This window comes from Hoplias malabaricus, chromosome 5, assembly GCF_029633855.1.
Source record: "Hoplias malabaricus isolate fHopMal1 chromosome 5, fHopMal1.hap1, whole genome shotgun sequence".
NCBI lineage: Eukaryota > Metazoa > Chordata > Actinopteri > Characiformes > Erythrinidae > Hoplias > Hoplias malabaricus.
The window spans coordinates 2425955-2439600 of record NC_089804.1 but is presented as its reverse complement, the minus strand read 5'-3'; the positions used below and the strand labels follow the sequence as shown (position 1 = coordinate 2439600).

The window sequence follows — 13646 nt, the reverse complement described above, 5'->3', positions numbered from 1 at the left end:
TACTCAGCTGACAGGATGAGGCGTTGGGTTCCTTTTTATTTATGAGATAAATATATTCGTCATTCATTTCCCTGGTAAGGAAATGAGGAGGCTGTGCTAGTTCGGCCATTCACACAGCTTTGTTTCCCGTCTACTGTGCATGCTCTGGTATAACATTTTCTCTGCTGTGCCAAGCAGTCTTTCCCAAACTATTCCCTCTTCACTAACACTCCACTACAGAGGGACCTTCCATATGAATTCATGGAAGCCTCCAATTACAGGAGAGGATATAAATTCAGGGCCAAACTTTGCGATGCCATCTGTGCTTTGAGGTGGAAGAAGGAAGCTGTCGTCACCATTACTTCAGAAAGACACATTTCTCCTGCCATATCATTTGCAGAATTGAGCACAGCACAATTATACATGTATATATGTGCATTATGATTTAAATGTATGTGTATGATTTAAATGTAACATCTTATGATATTAACAACCTATCTTTTACTGAAAATAATATGGGAACTGTAATTGTTTGCTTGGTTCTGTTTCTGAGATGCAGTTCTATGGAGAGTGTTGCTGAGTGTGCTCTGGTGCTCACTCGATGATGAAATGTCTAGAGCCCATTTCCCCTCCACACTGATCAGTTTAGGACACGCCTCAGTCTGAAGGACTGTGACATTGGAGTGGAGAGGAGGAGTGAGTAGGGTGCGGCCTGATATTCGGGAAGATATCAGCTTTCACTTTGTCCATATTTCTGCTTGGAAAACACCACAGTGTGTGTGTGAACAAGGATGTGCCGTCCACTATTATATACAGCTGATGGTTAAAAAAAGAAAAAAGGCTGATACGCATCTCGCAGACACAGGCGACCCAGAGAGAGAGAGAGAGAGAGAATCAATCTGGTGTTGAAGATGTTTCTGTGTGTGTATCTACTCTACTGTTTACTGCAGGAGAATTCAGGTGAGTTCTACAGAACATTCTCCTAACGTCCTGTTATGGTTGTTAGAGCTTTGTTTGTTTGGAATGTTCCCTGGACCTGAAGATGTACATTTTTTATTAATGTTTCCAAACGTCTTCCTCAAGACCACTTAAGAACTTTTAACTTCTTACGTTTAAACAATAACATCACTGACAACTGAACAGTCCTAGAATATTATCTCTAAATGTTCTTAGAAGGTTTATAATTTGAGTTTTAGGATGTGCCTCAAGTAAGACAAGCATCCACTAATGTAACTTTATGATCTTTAATTTTGTGCATTTAAGGAGAGACCTTTTCCAAAATAATAAAAAAAAATGATTTCCACCCCCTCCCCATTCTTAAAAAATGCCATATATTGCAAATATAGTTTAGTTTTAATAAAAATAAACCAACCCATATTGCTATAAACTGACACACTGAGGCAAAATCAACACAAGAATAATGTAATGTATAAATGTTTATTATTATTGTTTGCTAGTACAGACCATGTCTGTAGAGGCTGAAATGTTGAGGTTAACTCCTTCTTTGGGAAGGAGTAAAGGGTGGCTTATGAATAATAATAATAATAAATGTAATTTTTAAAGCGCTTTTCAGTAACCCAAAGACGCTGTTTACAATCAGATGAACACATAAAGACAATCACATCCACAATCAAACAAAACAAGAGGAACAAATAACGCTACATAACACACAATGCTACAAAACAGGAACAAGGGTAAAAACAACAAGGGCTAGTCAAGAAACAAGAGAGATTAAATGCAGTCGCAAACAAGTGTGTTTTAAGGTTGGATTTGAATAGTGATAGGGATGTTGACTGTTGAATTTCTGGAGGGATGGAGATCCAGAATGTGTATGAAGCCAGACCCCCATTGGATAAATGAATATGAAAAAAGGGTGGAGATGGGATGGAGGTGGGAGCAAGTTTTTTTAAAACAGGAGGCTCGTGGGTTTAATAATGGCCGAACACGGCTCCGAATATTGGGATCAGCAGGAATGACCCAGCGCAGAGCAGCGAGCTGACGTAGTGAAGCAGTCGAGTCGAGATCTGTCTCCTGAACTAAACGAAGCGAGTTTGTCTGACACAGAAATGACGTGAATTTGCAGGGTAAGGCTGAGAGGAGGAGTTTGGGCGTGGTCCTACTCCCAAAATTATTTTATTACATGACTTCTATTACTACTATTATTATTATTATTATCATTACCAATCCTTTAATTAAATTTTATGAACAAAAAGAAAACTAAAGGACAAAGACCTTGAGGACGACAGACACAAACCTTGCAACAACAGATGAGCTACGGTCTCTACTATACATCTACAAGGTGGACCAGCAAGTAGAATTGTAGATTTGAGTGGACATAGTGTTTGAAAACTGAGACAGCACTGCTGTGACTGATCCATCTGCACCAACACAACACATGTGGCCGAGTATGTTTAACTGAAAATGTTACAAATACAGCATTTAAAACATTGAAACTGAGAAAGTTTTTGAATTTGATGCTAGGAACATGATCCAAAACAGTTAGGACAAGGGCAGTTTTTACCACTGTGTTCTTCACCTCTTCTTTTGACACTCTGTAAGTGTTTGGGAACAGAGGAGACCAGTCGCTGTAGTTCTGAAAGTGAACTGTTTACTGATTCTTGCTTGTTACAGGATTTCAGCTGCTCAACAGCTCGGAGCTTCATAATAGTGTTTTTCGCTACATTATGCACCAGTTTTCAGTGAGTGACAGGCCTGAACTAGTTTAGCTCCTGGACTCTTTTACAGAGAAGCCATCCTGTAGTAATCCATGCAGAATGTGGACTAGCCTAATCTCGCTGAAATAAACAAGGCCTTAACTGAAAAAGACACGGTCTGGATTGTTGCATTTTGCTCAGATATGTGTACACATCTTTCAGCATTAACAGTGCCGTCACAGATGTGCATGTTGACCAACCACAGACGGTGGTTTTGCGAAGTGTTTCTGAGCCCATACAGTGATTTTACCATAGAAACATTACTGTTTTTACTGCCAGATAATACTGGTTTTGGGCCTTGTCCATTGAATAGAGAAATTTCTTGAGATTCTCTGAAACGTTTAATGATCATGTGTGCTATAGCTAAAGAAATCCCCAGGTCTTTGCTATTTTATATTGAGCAATGTGATTCTTGCTCATGCAGTTTATATATACGCTGTAAAACATTTCATGTTAGTTAAACTTAGAAAGTCATGTTCACCTGCTGCTTTAAAAATGTGAGTAAATTCAAATTGATGGCAAACTTTGTTTCAACTCAAAAGGTTATGTTTTATTAGTTGTTTAACTAATGATCATTAGTTGTTGCAACTTGATACAGTGAGTTAAAACAACTTACTATTTTACAATATCAGTTTCAGAGAACTCACAATCTTGTCAAATAAACATTATTCCTCTCAATTTAGATTTTCAAGTTAATTTAACTTTAATTATATTCATAAGAATTGTCATTTTAAGTTAATATTTCCCATTACGCTTATCTTAATGACAAGTTTCCCAATCTATTTAAAATGCACACTGAATTCACTTTTGTTTTAACATAAATAGTTTATTTGAATGAGAACAATGTTACATTTTCTTGTTATTAAAGACAGCACGCTCATCCTTTTGGAAATGCACCAAAACATCAACAATCTGTGCTTCAAGGTAATGCAAAATAAGGTTCTTAAAAACTTTTAAAAAACCATCTATTTTATGACAACAACCAGGTTTCGCCAATATTTTACACAAACGTGAAATGGGTGACGGTGTGTTTCTACTTTTAAAAATAATGTAAATTAAATAAAATCATATATCATTGCTGTCCAATTAAATACATTTATCTCCATTTGGATGATTTTTAGTTTACTACATCATTTGATTATGGTGCTGCTTAAAGCTGTGCAACAAAACTTGTAATATTTACAAATAAGTTTCTGTAGTAATTCAAACAGTGAATAAAACTTACACAAGTTAAACTCCTGCCATGTACAAACAGTTGTTTTTGTCCATCAAGCATACCATTCCACCTTAAAAGACATGGAGCTTCTGAACGTAAACAAACCAGAAGGAACAGCGTTTCCCCAAAATCATAGCCATCCCCTTTAAGGCTTGAGGTGTGCAGTTTATAAACGTAACCTCAGATTATGTCGTAGTCCATGCACGCAAGCTGAACATTGGTCTGGTTTTATCTTCTTGATGACCCACTGCAGGAATTCAAATGTGTATTTCATTTTGCGATGGTACTCAAGATTAAGGCAGTATATTGTACCCATTAGCATAGCAAATCCAGTGGACACATCTTTGATTTCATGAAGAACAACTGCCTCCTCTACCACCAAAGCAATGTTGATAATTTTATTAGGAAAAGCATCAAGGGGAACACCTTCATGTCCAATCAGAAGTCCAACGTGCATTCACTTCATGAGGACATCCAGGGTTTCACCATGAACCTAAAAGACATGGACAAATTTAGTTCCAATTTATCATGACCAGCCACTTTATTAAAACTATATGTAAACTTCATAGGTGTACAGTTACAGACTGCAGTCTGGCTGTATCTAGTTAGCCCTTATATACTCTGTCCAACAATGGTCAGGACCACAACAGAACTACTACTGCAGCATGTTGTACTGGTATAAGTGGATCAGACAGCAGTGCTGCTTGACTTTTAAACCCCTTATTATCACTGCTGGATTGAGAAAAGTCCGTGTACTAAACATTAAACCAACAGCGTCCTGTGTCCAATGATGAGGGACAAGAGAAATTGTGAGTTACTGTCTGAGGTGGACCAGCATGGAAGACCAAGTAGGGCAGCTGTTCTTCTGTTTTGTGTCCTACATACAAATAGAGTGCACATAAACATAATTATCCAAATTCCTTATTTTAGTACATATTGGTAAGTACATTTGTATACGCACCTCCTTTTTAAGACACTGCATAACACTGTTAAGTGTCAATTTCCTGCTTGATAAAACAATTGCCTTGAACTGCTCTAGAAGCCTTGGCACGAAGGCATCCAGTCAATCTAGGAATGGCTGCAACAGGTCAGTGGTGACTAATCTACAGAACTCTGCCTTTATCTGAAACAGATGTATAAGACAGCAGATTTGTCAATACATTTTGTTAATACTCGTCGGTTCCTTGTCGAAACTAAAACGTTAAAATCTTCTGTGGAAAACCTCCCTCACCACACTTTAGAGTATAACTTACCGTCTATCTGTATATCCCTCTGGTGTGCTTAACGTAGGAGAGCTATGCAGCAGAAAAACGAACTCCGACGGTAATGACTGAGCCAATCAACAATTATTTGAGGCTTGGATAAACAGAAAACCCATGGTAATGTCTACTATGCGGAACCTTTCTCTTTCCACCCCGCAAGAACTTATCAGCACCATTACGTCTTATCAGCACAAATTCACAAATATAAAAATACACATTTAGCTATCTAGCTACATCCTTGCTGCCTTCGTGTTTTCAGCGGGAGTTCCCCTTACTTCGCAAACTTTCCACACAACTCTCAGCGTAATAATCTACACTCTGCCTCAAATTAGTCCGGTGTGTCCCTCCGCCACTGGCATTAGACGACTACTGTTTTCTACACTTTCAAAGTTTCGGATTAAAATCTTCTGTGGAAAATCTCCCTGACTTCAGAGTATAACTTGAAACCCACTGTATAATTCCCTGGTGTGTGTAACGTATTCAGAGCAAAAAACGGCGAGCTGTGCAGCGGAAAAACGAACTCTGATGGTAGTGATAATGACAGTCAGCAGCTAATTAGCAGCAATTAACAATTATTCAAGGATTGGACAAACAGAAAAAAAAAACATGGACATATTTAATATGCGAAATTATTCTCCTTTCAACACGCAAGAAAGGGGCAACATCATTACTTTATCAGCAAAAAATACTATAAAATATACATTCGCTGTCTTCGTGTTTTCAGCTGGAATTCAACTTACTTTCGCGAACATTCCACACAACGCTCAGCGGAGTAATCTTCACTCTGCCTAAATTAGTCCTTAGTCAGGTGTGTCGCTCCGCCACTGGAAGTAGTCAACACTGTTTTATCTGTCAATATTTTATCTGAAATATTATGTAAATATTTAACTGAAATTATAAGGTTTATCCGGTGTGAAAACTGATAATAATGTTTTAATGGTTTTCTACTAATTGTTCTGTATAGTTAAAAAATGGCGGCAAGTGTTTAATAGATTCTCTGCATTGCCCCTCCTCCCACTTTTCATTTATTTTTTCAACATGTAACTTACAGACATGAGTTAAATGAACATTGACAATGCAGACAAAACTCACAAATAGTCAAGACAATAGATTACTATAATTTTAAATTTGGAAAACCTAAAAACAAAAAAGCAGATTTGTGAGAAACTAGTCTCCATTGTGTCATTTCCCAAATCTGAGAAACAAAAGCATGGTGTAACATTAGTGTAATGAGGCTGAGGCTAACAAGTTGGTAGGATCCATATGCAGGCTTTAATACCACAAATCCAAAAAGCAGAGTCAAGGGCAGAGCAAAGAGTTAGAAAACCAAGAACAGGAATCAGAGATAACCAGGCAAACAGTTCCAAAACACAATCCAAAATCTAGATGTTTGAGATCAAAACACAAGAGGGCAAATAAATATGAACACTTGGCTTTGCAGAACAGACTGGCAATTCTTCACCGTGAATTTCTGTGTGAGGGGAGTATAAGTAAAGGAGTTAATGAGATATTGGAAACTGGTGCGTATAATGCATCCGATGCTAAGGGCGACAGCTAATTTTCTGGTGATGAGGACCTCTGGTGACCGGGTTGGGTATTGCACATGACAATTAGACTGTGCTGTTTTATTCCTCATGTAAACACAGTCACTACAGTGGGGTTTTCTCTCTGGAGAAACTCTGCTAAAGTGCTGCACAGAAACATGTTGATGTGTTTGTTACTATCAGGACTGATTACTGAGAGAGAAAATAGTGGAGGGTAGCAGCGATGCAATCCGAAGTGGATCTGTTGGCACGGTAGGAATACTGCAGGAGGTCCAGGGTATCCGGTATACTGCGCTGGATGTGGGTCAACACTACTCTCTCAAAGCACTTCATAATGATCGGAGTGAGTACCACTGGCCTGTAGTCATTCAGGCAGGTGGGAGTGGTTTTCTTAGGGAGGGGGATGATGGTTGTGGTTTTGTAGCAGGTTGGGACGATGAGGGACAGGTTGAAAATGGAGGTGAGAACATCAGCTAACTCGGTTTGTAAGGACTGGGTGTGTGTATGCCTCTCAGTGCTGCTGCTGGAGGTCTCGAAGCAAGTGTAGAAGATGTTGTGGTCATCAGGTAGGCTGTCTGTGGAGCTAATGGTGTGAGTAGTGCTCCTGTAGTCTGTGATATGCTGCAAGCCTTGCCATATCTGCCTGGCATCAGCAGTGGAGTAGAAGCTGGCCAGTTTCTCCCTGTACTGCCTCTTGGCTGCTGTGATGGCTTTCTTCAGTCTGTACTTCACAGCTTTGTACTCAGTTAAATCAGCTTTGCCTGATTTAAGTGCCAGAGAGTGAGCCCACAGCATGTGTCGTACCTGACTGTTGATCCAGGCCTTCTGGTTGGTATACAGTATACATTTTGTATTAAACTTTCATTATATTACTTATCTATTATTGCATCTATAGTTTATACTTTACTAAGTTATTGTAAAAAATGTTGCGCCACGACAAGCACAATACTAATCTACACCTGTTGATGTGGTTCCTTCAGAATCAAACGCAGCTTTACACTGACGTCCAGTCCAACTTTTTACAACTTTTGCTCATTTTCCTGCAGGTTGCACTGTAGATCAAGGTCTGCAGGGATCTATCACTAAATCAGTTGGAGAGTCTGTGGTGCTGAGCTGCTCCTGTGAAAATCTAGAGGATAAATCTTATACAGTACAGTGGGGCTATACGGAGACTATCACACATGACACATACAATGTCCAGCTACTGGTGTTTCCAGAAGACCACAAACAGAATCAGCGCTACAGAGGCAGAGTTCACATACTGAACCAGAATCCAGGAAATGTATCTCTGATAATCTCTCACCTCACTGTAGAAGATTCAGGAACATACCTGTGTGGTGTCAAAGGGAAATTTTCCAGTGCTGTTTCTCTTCATGTCAGAGGTAAGTCTAACAAAAACACGTCGTGAAATAAATCAAGTAAAATAATATGATCTTTTATAAGCTTTATTTTATAAAGCAACATGCAATTTGAACAGATGTCCACTAAATGTTTTCATATCCACTAAATGTTGTTATCTAGTTATTAAGGTTTTAATTCATTAATCACCAATTGTTGATATGTAATTAGTTGTTTATGAAGCAGATATTATTATACAGTAACAGATGTATCAATAGTGAGTAATAATCCAATCCTCTGATTTCTAACAGTTGTCATAAGTTCAAAGCTTCCTTGCTTATGAATGGATTTGGTAGAGAAGTCTGTAATTAAAATGAATAAATCTGTGTCAAATTTAGGTTCAAGAGTAACACAGACTCAGGGCTTTGGTGATTCAAGAAATCTCTCAATTTTTAAAAAACCTGATGCCGGCAAATCTCTCAAAATGTAAATAAATTTAAATAAAACAGAAGGCAATGATTTGCAAATGTTGCAGATCCATATTTTATTCACAACTGAACTTGACACAACACCAACAATATCAGCGGTTCAAAGTGAGACATTTTACAATCTCATGAAAAATATGAACTCATTTTGGACTTGATGGCAGCAACATCTCAAAAAATTTAGGCCGTGTCTACTACTGTGCAGTGTCCCTTTTTTTCTCAAAGCAAACACAACATGTTGTGACATCAAGGAAAGAGCACATATTTCCAAATATCTAAGAGATTCTGTCAAAGGCAACAACTATAGGTGTAAATGAGGTTAAAAAACCAACCATTTCCTGTGTCAGTACAAGCAGTTATACACGTTGGAACACGATTTATGAGGACTTCAATAGAAAAGAACTCTAAAGCTTATAACTGATCATGGTTTTTATATGACGTAAATCGGATAAGGTAGACACGTTCTCTGGTAAATATTATTAGTTTGCATGCCATGACAAGAAATAGGTTAGCCATAACACGTTTCTGCTTTACCTGTTCTACACCATTATCCAATCCGCCCCATATCTCAAACAGCACCCTGAAAAAACACAGCTTTTATATTTGTCTTAGACTTTGATTTCTCATCACTGTATTCTTTCTCACACTTTAGAGGAGCTCCACAGTATCTAATGTGAAATTGTATGTAAAGTGTGGTGTTTTAAAAGATATATGCACTAACAATAAAAAAGACAAAAAAATCATTTTAATTTTAAAACATAAAGCATGAGCATGGTTAGAGCATGCTCCTACAGGCTGCACACTTTCAGAAACATTTCATTTGCTGCCCTGTTTGTAGAGGATAAAATTTCACGCTGTGCTCTGGGCCGGGTCATTGCAAAAGCACAGCCAATCAAAAACCATTGCTGACAGAATACATACATTTAATGACATACATTAAGCCAATAATTGTACTCGATCTTGTTCAAAGCTGTTTACGGCGGAGTAAAAATTTGATGATTATTGGGGATTAATTCAAGAACAGGATTTCAGCAGCTTCCACAACAAGATTCACTTATTTCCAAAACACATCTGAGAGAATGACTTTGGTTAAGGAACTACAGGATAAAGATATCTAGGAATGTAAAGCTTTCTAAAAAAATTAATATCATCTTAATAATGTTTCTGCTACTTATGTTTCTGAACCTATCTGTAATGTATGATTCATATAATGCAATACCCCTTATATCTGAGCACATTACAGCTGCAATCCATTAGCAATGACTGATTTTCACTTAGCTTTGCTGTCCTGCGGTATGTGTTAAAGGGTATTAGAATAGTTTTTGAAATTGACAGTGTGGCAAAAAAGTGCCACCTAGAAAAAAAAAAAAAAAAAAAAAAAATATATATATATATATATATATATATATATATATATATATTTTTTTTTTTTTTTTACCAGGGGCCACTGCTGACTGCTGACAAGTCACTCTCACTTCTTCTTTACCTGATCAAACCATATCCTTGCTAAAATGAAACATTTATAGTATCAGAACTGAGAGATTATTACAGTGTTGGTGTTCCTGAATTTTGCTGTAGTCTGAAAGACACGACTCATGGTTTTTGATGGAACATTTGAATATCCATCAACATAAAAATTCAATATATTTATTACAGTGTGAGATAATAATAAAAAAGAAAATAAAACAATATAAATTAAATGTGCCATTGTAATTATCTATATAATTTTTCACTGTGATGTTCCTAGAGTGGAATATTGACATATAATTAGTTATGGAGTTAAATGAACGCAAGGATATCTGGCATTGCTGCAACCTGATATCATGGCTTAAATGTACCTATGCTACTATATATATATATATATATTCATTCATTCATTCATTCATTATCAGTAACCACTTATCCAATTCAGGGTCACGGTGGGTCCAGAGCCTACCTGGAATCATTGGGCGCAGCTCCTCACAGACAGTCACCCGGAGCAGGAATCGAACCCACAACCTCCAGGTCCCTGGAGCTTTGTGACTGTGACACCTACCTGCTACCGTGCCGCCCTACACATTTTTCCACTAAAAAAAGTTAAATAATCTTCTACTTGAATGCTTTGGTTCAGCATGCCATTTTCCAAGCGGCCTTAGAGGCTAGGGGGCACATATCAAGTTAAATGTACGTTTTAGCTGGTGTGGTCTTTTAGTAGCATAGGTACGTTTCAACCATGATATCAGGTTGCATTAATTATTATTTTTGTATATAAATAATTAATTTCTGTATGCCCTATGCTGGCACACCTGAAACATAGCTTCAAAATTTCAACTTTTCAGAAAAAAGTAAAATCATGAATCTGAAAATACTTCAAACCTCAGTGGTGTTTACTGTTACTCTGATTAATGAAATTGTAATACCTGCATTATTAAATCATGACAGTATTATTATACTGTATTTTAACATACTACAGTTTGGTACAAATATTGATAATTAATTACATAATGAGTTTCAAATGATTTTGCATACAGAGAAAAACATACTAGGACATGTTTAATAAAACCACAGCAAATTATTTAATCATCTACTTTAAACACCAACGTTGATTTAGAACTTTCCTATGTTTCCACTTGTTTCAATGGTCTACAAGTCAGTATCAAATCTAATGTCTTTACAGCATAATATTGACTTCTTAGGATGAAGTACAGTATATGAACAACTTTTACAAACATTTTTTCTTCCTGCAGGTCCATCAAGAACTGTTTCTAATCCCGTGATAAACTGGACCATCATCTGTATTGTCTTACTGTTACTGCTCTTACTGCTAGGATGTGCTGCTTACTGCTGTAAGTACAGAAAATGTACTTCAAATAACAAAACATTACATTAAAACGTAAAAAAACAAGGGACTTTTAAAGTCAACCTGAAATAGAAAATATTTTTTTGGAAAATGATTCATATTCATTTCATATTAATCCTAAATTTCATATCTGTTTCAGGTCACTCTGCACCATGTGAGAGATGTTTCTCTGATTTTTGCCTGTTTATGAGTGTTGTATAACTTTGATGCTTGTGGGGGTAAGATTATTCTCAACAACTTCTCCATCAAGCTCACTAGCCAACAAACCAAGTCTGAGTTGTGAGCTGTGCCAACCTCTAGATGAAGGTCCTGCAAACATAAACAGCCATTCTAAACCATGCAATGGTGAGTTTAATTGTGCTGTCTTCACTGAATGATACTAATAAATTAACAGACAATTGCGAAGTTAAATTGATGCAAACTTACTTAAATGTTATGAGGTTATTAGAATACTAATGTAGATAGGATGTGACCCTATGTTTTAGAGGTTTGACTGCTATTCAAAGTACTTGTGGTTTCCTTTCTCACATAGGTGATGAAAATGAGATGAGCATAATGACATGCGTGACTCTGTTTTGTTGCATCTTGTCTTAAACCAGTCACAAGGTTTGATCATACTGGCATGATCAGGGATTCCTTTTCTTATTTCAACACACATTTACACTTTTATATCAGAGATAGATAGAAAGATATAGATGTAGTTATATGTATTTCTGTATGTTTGAAAAATTTGATGCATAAAATAAAAATAAAAAAATATATATATATATATATATATAAATATTGTAATAAAATGATCTATAGAACTACAAAATATTAGCTTCTGATGAGTCATTGAAATGTAATATTTAACATATTTAGCTTAGTTTGAACCCACTGTGAATCAATAATAAAAAAAGAAATATGGAGAAAATGTCTCAATAGTTAAGTATACAGTCTATTGTAAAAACATAAAAAAAAACAACAACAACAATCTAACACAGGGGTAATTAGTTAAAAATAATTACGGTCCAGTTAGAGAAACGTTTCTCTAAGCCTGAAAGGCAGTGGCGGTTGCTGGTCTTTCAAGGAGGGGAAGCTCAATTTCGGCCTACATCATAAAATGTGTCGGTTTATTTATACGTAAATTCTACCCTCCGTTCCTTTTCAAGAAAATGATCTGTACCCTGTCGTACCAACAAGGCGTCTTTTCCAGGGACTTGACTAGTGTCCTCTCAATGGCCAGCAGAGCTAGGCTGCTTAAACGGCCTTGGCCCATGTGAAGTGTGTCCGCCTGTGAGTGCTTTGTGACGGTGGAGGGGCTCAGCAGCACCCGCTGGACAGAAACTGAGATAGAAGTCAGAAAGAGTGATAGAAGTCCGTCTCCAAACACAAGCAGCTACAAAAAACCCACCAGAAATAGAAGCTCGATTTGTCGCTAGTCGTTTTTAACAAAGAAAATGCTGCTAAGAGGATTAAGAAAGTCTGGTTCAACGCAGAACAGAATGAAAATGTATTGCTCCCTCGGATCTTTACACCAAAGGATCGCTGATTCACTCATTTCGCTGTCAATCAAACAGGGATTCAGCCTCAGACAGATCATCCAATCATCATGCAGAAGCTGAGCGTCCAGGCCAGCCGAGGCCAGCCCACTGCCCCATAGACCCCCAGAGACGCTGAGCGTCCGATGGGCGGGACAAAGTCCAGCATTTATCCAATGACTCGTCTCGTTTCGCTGCACTTCGCTGCTTCACAATTGAACTCTGTGGACGCTCAGCGTCCTCACTGTTTAAAGCACTGTGAAACTGCGGGAATGATTGAGAGTAAAGCCGCGTCTTTACCAGTGATAAGAAGCTGATTCTGAACAAAAGTTGAGCGCGTTGTAGTGCATATTTATTCAATGACTTGTACACACAACAGTATATATATGATCACTTATTTTTTGACATTTTAGGGGAAGCTGAGCTTCCCTTGCAGTCTTAGAGCAATCGCCAAGGTCTGAAAAATAATGTAAAATCTGCATATGATCAGTGCCATATCCTGCATATTGAAGAAGCCTTGAAGTTATACTAACATTTTATGTCATTAACAACAGATTTTCAAACCAAATTACACCTTCAAATACATTTCAATATGCAACAACATATTTAAATACTATAAATAACAAATATTCTAAATAAAATATCCTTGTACAATTGTAGAAATAAAATGCATATGTGAAATACAGTCCCTAATGACTTGTAGTTGCAGTCAGAGTTGTACAGGCTCTGGTTGCATTTGATTTACTGCG

The 13646-nt window shown here is 37.3% G+C and overlaps 1 protein-coding gene across 1 annotated transcript; it reads left to right on the top strand.

Moving 5' to 3' along the window:
• Positions 1 to 810: 810 nt before the first annotated feature.
• On the top strand, positions 811 to 12003 carry LOC136696840 (hyaluronan and proteoglycan link protein 4-like). The gene is made up of 4 exons (XM_066671553.1): positions 811 to 939; positions 7762 to 8097; positions 11265 to 11363; positions 11517 to 12003. Exons 1-4 carry the CDS (start codon positions 891 to 893, stop codon positions 11576 to 11578), a joined length of 546 nt encoding a protein of 181 aa, XP_066527650.1. The 5' UTR covers positions 811 to 890; the 3' UTR covers positions 11579 to 12003.
• The last annotated feature ends 1643 nt before the right edge of the window (positions 12004 to 13646 follow it).